The sequence below is a fragment of the Arachis ipaensis genome, chromosome B08 (assembly GCF_000816755.2).
Source record: "Arachis ipaensis cultivar K30076 chromosome B08, Araip1.1, whole genome shotgun sequence".
NCBI classification, from domain to species: domain Eukaryota; kingdom Viridiplantae; phylum Streptophyta; class Magnoliopsida; order Fabales; family Fabaceae; genus Arachis; species Arachis ipaensis.
The window spans coordinates 6,572,605-6,577,026 of NC_029792.2; the positions used below are offsets into that span (position 1 = coordinate 6,572,605).

Below are 4,422 nucleotides of genomic sequence, written 5' to 3' on the forward strand. Positions count from 1 at the left end.
GCTGTAAAAAAAATTTAAATAATTAATATTTAATTTAAAAATATAAAAATTAATAAATTTTAAATATTTAAAATTTGTTATAAATCAAATTAAGAAATTTGGACTAAATTTGACGAATAAAAAAAATGACAGTATCGTTATAAAAAATATAGATAATTAACTAAAAGTACAACCAATCAAACAAATTTGAGTCAACTTTTTAAATTTTAAAAAATGTGCTTCAGTATTTAGTGTCCACATTTATCTCTTTTTTGCTCTTCCTCCTTTTTTTTTCTTCTTTTTGGGCAAATCTGTGCCACAGCACCACGTGTCCATCACTCGTGCACTGATAGTCACATATGGTCTTCGTCTTTTTTTTAAGATTTTGGATAATTCTTACTAGTTTTAAATGTTTATTTTTTTTTTAAATTTTAGATGCATTTTTTTAATATGTTTTAGATGTTTGTTTTTTTTATGTCTTTTTTTATTTTAGATTTTGAATAAATTTTTTTATAAGAAAGCGATGGTATTATTTGACTATTTTTGTAACATTTTTCTTGGTTCAGCAATAATTGATACAAGAATACAGGATATCATAGAATACATCAGAAGCTATAAGAAGTGTACTAATAATCAAGCAGCATTAATGGTATATCTAGAGAATTGCACAAAGGCAAATGAAAGAAGTGCTGATTTACACAATGTGGAAAATGGAATCCCATATTTCCCTCTTTTAAACAATCCTTTTAGATATGGCCAGAAACACACTACCAACAGCATGCTACACACCAATTCACCTGCCCCATTGCCACTCTCATCATCACCTGCTGCTTCTGGTTGCAACCCCATAAACTTTATCAACAATGCTGTCACTTGGACTATCAAAATTGTTGTTCCTGTCACAAAAACTGCTGAATCCTCAAAGGTGAACCTACCTGCATCTTCTTCTTTTTCTTCATCATTGTTATTATTATTACCACCAGAAGTCTTACTAGGATGTTCCTTCTGTGTTATTTCAAAGACTGTGTCGGATATCCCTAAGAGCTTCACCATGGCACTCAAGAAACCAATGAACCATGCGGTACTGGTTGTGATTATGGTCATTCTCTGGTTGTTCCACCATTCTCTTAATGACAACCCAATGGTAACGTACTCTATTAGGCTGTTCAAGTAGTATATCACAAATACTGCAACAGGAATCATTAACCCTTCACCCTGAAAAAAAAAAATTTGAAATATTGAATTAGAATAACCTCATATCAATTATAACACAAGTTGTATTACATGTAATTATCATTTTTCTTTATACATTGAGTACGAGAGAAATACTTGCATATTCCTAAAACATATTTAATGTGTCGCAATTAAGGCGCAAAATCTAAAATATTTGAGTAATAAATGAGATTTCCCTTAATAAAGGTTACATACCTTAGGCAAGAAATTGGTGTTGGTGATTAAGCAATAAGGAGGGAGTGCAGCATAGCAGACTAGATAGACAGAGCGCAAGCCCCAGTTGGTAAGCCAGCAATAAGACAGGCCCGCCCTGAATTGGAGCTTACCAAAGAGACAGCCCATAAGAGGAGAGTTCTTGCCAAAGAACACAACAGTGAGGCCCGAGGCCCATCTCTTTTGCTGTACTATTGTAGAGAGTAACCCTCCTGGAGCACATCCTGTGAATGGTGCCGGTTCTGGAGTGCATGATTCTGCTCTCCAACCTTTTTTCAAGATATTGATCCCTGTTGGCACATCCTCTGATATTGATCCATATAGCCACCCCATCTACACCACCAAAACATGCTTAAATTATATAAACAAAAACATGCTTGTTCATTTTATTGTATATGCAGTGTGTTAAAAATTTTATCCGTATATTAAAAATCAGATATTATATATTTGTATATAAATATATGTATTGTCTAAGTTATTATTAATTGGTGATTGATTTTTTTTGTACATGTAGCTTGAGTGATAGTGTATCCTACCTCACTGCCCCAGCTAGTGTCATGTTCATATTTACAATCAGAAACTTTAATTGCTTCCTTAATGAAATTGGAAGGACTTCTATCATCATTAGGAGAATATGAATTCCCTTCCAAAGCACTAGCTACTGATTTCACAAACTCATTTGAGCTTCCAAATTGTTTTATCAATACACTTTCTGCTAGTTTCTCTGCATGCACAAGAATCAAATTGATGAGGTTATGTTAATGTATTGAACAAGTGAATAATTTGATTTAGCACATGGGATGGTAATATAATACAACCTTTATTTCTACCAGTTTCAATTTCATGAGGGTAAAGACCGTACATAGCACTTCTTCTATGGAATGTGTTTGTTCCTGCATAGAAAGGTCCTTGGAGCCCTGCCATGCCCCTTATTATGTACTGTGCATTAAACAAACCATTTATATTATGAGCCTCTTTTCATTTAATTTCTTCCACAAATTAATGGATGGTTTTATTTATTTTATACCTCAAAGGCAGACACCCACTGATTTCCAAAAGGGTCATCTTTGATTCCATCATAAACCTTCTGGAAACACTGAACATAAGCTATTTCTTTTCCTTTATGAGGGTCCATCAAGATGCACATGGCGTGTTGAACAACCTTTGAATTGTTCACCATCATGTCACAGTCCACGTTCAACATAAATGGAGCATTGCTCATCAACCCGGACACTCTTGTCTGCGCAGGCACGCACACACGCACGCAAAATTAATGTTATTCCAGTGATTCAGGGAATTAATTGTAACAATGTGGGAATAAATTAAACTCACCAACACGTTCATAGCTCCTGCTTTGTATTCGTGTGGATGTTGTGGCCTTTTCTCTCTAGACACATAGATTAAGTGAGGCAACCCTTCACAAACTCCTTCCTTGTTCTCCAGTATAACCTGTCAATAATTGTACATATTAGAAAAAAGGATCATAGATAATAGGTTAACTAATAATATAGCATGTTTATATATACCTTAACTATGCTTGGATGATTTCTTCTGTCAGTGTTCAAGAAAGAAGCATATTCTCCATCAAGTGGGAATGGAATTGCCTTTGCGGTCACATCTTCAATTTTTCGGCTAAGCTTGTCATACATATCCTGCAAATTAAAATACACACAAAGAGACATATCATTTTTTTATTCAATATATATATGTTCTTATCTAATAATAGTATTGTATTGTAGTATTAGTATACCTGCATTTTTGAGCGTTCTTGTTTGAACTCATGTGAGTCTTGTTCAGTACTAATAAGGTTGGAATGACTAGTAGAGAAGAACCTGAAGGGTGCTGTAAGTTGGAGATTGTACTTCTTGCAAAAGGGTACCCAAAGCTTTGCAAATTTTGAGGCCTCAACAAGGGCATAGAAGGTAAGAGGGGAGCAACCATCATCGGAAACATAGCAAGCTAGCTTGTTGGAAGGGTAATCAAGCGCCAATAGTGATAGAACAGTGTTAGCTGTGATGATTGGTGGCTCAAGAACTGGATCTGCAGTTGCCACAAACAAGTCCACTGCTGGAAGCTCATCTTCCCTGAAACCACAACAAATTAAACTCAGCTCATACATAATAATAATCATGTGATGAAATTGGAAGCATACTGCTGATAGTGTTGAAGGAGACGGTGAAGGTGGGTAACGGTATATGCGGGGCTCCATTTGCAGTTGAGGATGACAATCCAAGTGAAAGTGAACCAAGACTCGCACAAGAAAGCAAGGAACCATGGCACGGTGAAGCTGTCAAGTAGAGAGAAGAAACGGTAGGTGAGGAGCAAGAGGAGGAGCAGTAACATCAAAGTGTCCATCACTCTCTGAAACCTGCGCTTTATATATATTTTCTCGTACAGAGGAAGATGACTCGCCATTATTATTGCTCAAAGACAGTTACTTACTTAGGTAATAGAAGAGTTTTATATGCATCACCACATCTCTCTTTGTCTCTTCTACAGTTTCTTTAGTATTAAAAGTGTATACGAAAAAAGGGTAAATATCAATTTTGTTTTTTTATATTGCTATCATGGGTATGTGTGGTTTGAATTTCCTGAAATTGTAGGCGAAAAAATCTACAAATGATGTCAGGGTCACATAGACTAAGTCCAAGCTAAGTGATAAGGGTGTTTAATTTCCACATTCCAAGGTAATAATCAAGCATACATACATGATACATGGTATTGTTAAAATTAGATAGTTTAAAATTGAAAACAACACTAATCATATCTGGATCTATATGGATTGGAAAAGTATAAATAGATAATAAAAATACTAAATAATGTTAGTAGTCATTTTTTATAAAAAAATAATATTAATTTAGACCAGTTCAAAATTTGATTCACTATTTTTTCGGTCAAATTAATTTGTCTAGCCTAATTTTGACAAAAATAATATGATTTAATCGATTATATATGTTAAATTTTAATTACTGAAAAACATCTTAAATAAAGATATTT

The 4,422-nt window shown here is 34.2% G+C and overlaps 1 protein-coding gene across 1 annotated transcript; it reads right to left on the reverse strand.

Moving 5' to 3' along the window:
* Positions 509-3,868, reverse strand: LOC107613582 (cellulose synthase-like protein B4). The gene is made up of 9 exons (XM_016315651.2): positions 3,578-3,868; positions 3,176-3,509; positions 2,952-3,077; positions 2,758-2,874; positions 2,453-2,665; positions 2,244-2,364; positions 1,962-2,149; positions 1,408-1,758; positions 509-1,194 (listed from the first exon to the last, which is right to left on the reverse strand). Exons 1-9 carry the CDS (start codon positions 3,838-3,840, stop codon positions 613-615), a joined length of 2,295 nt encoding a protein of 764 aa, XP_016171137.1. The 5' UTR covers positions 3,841-3,868; the 3' UTR covers positions 509-612.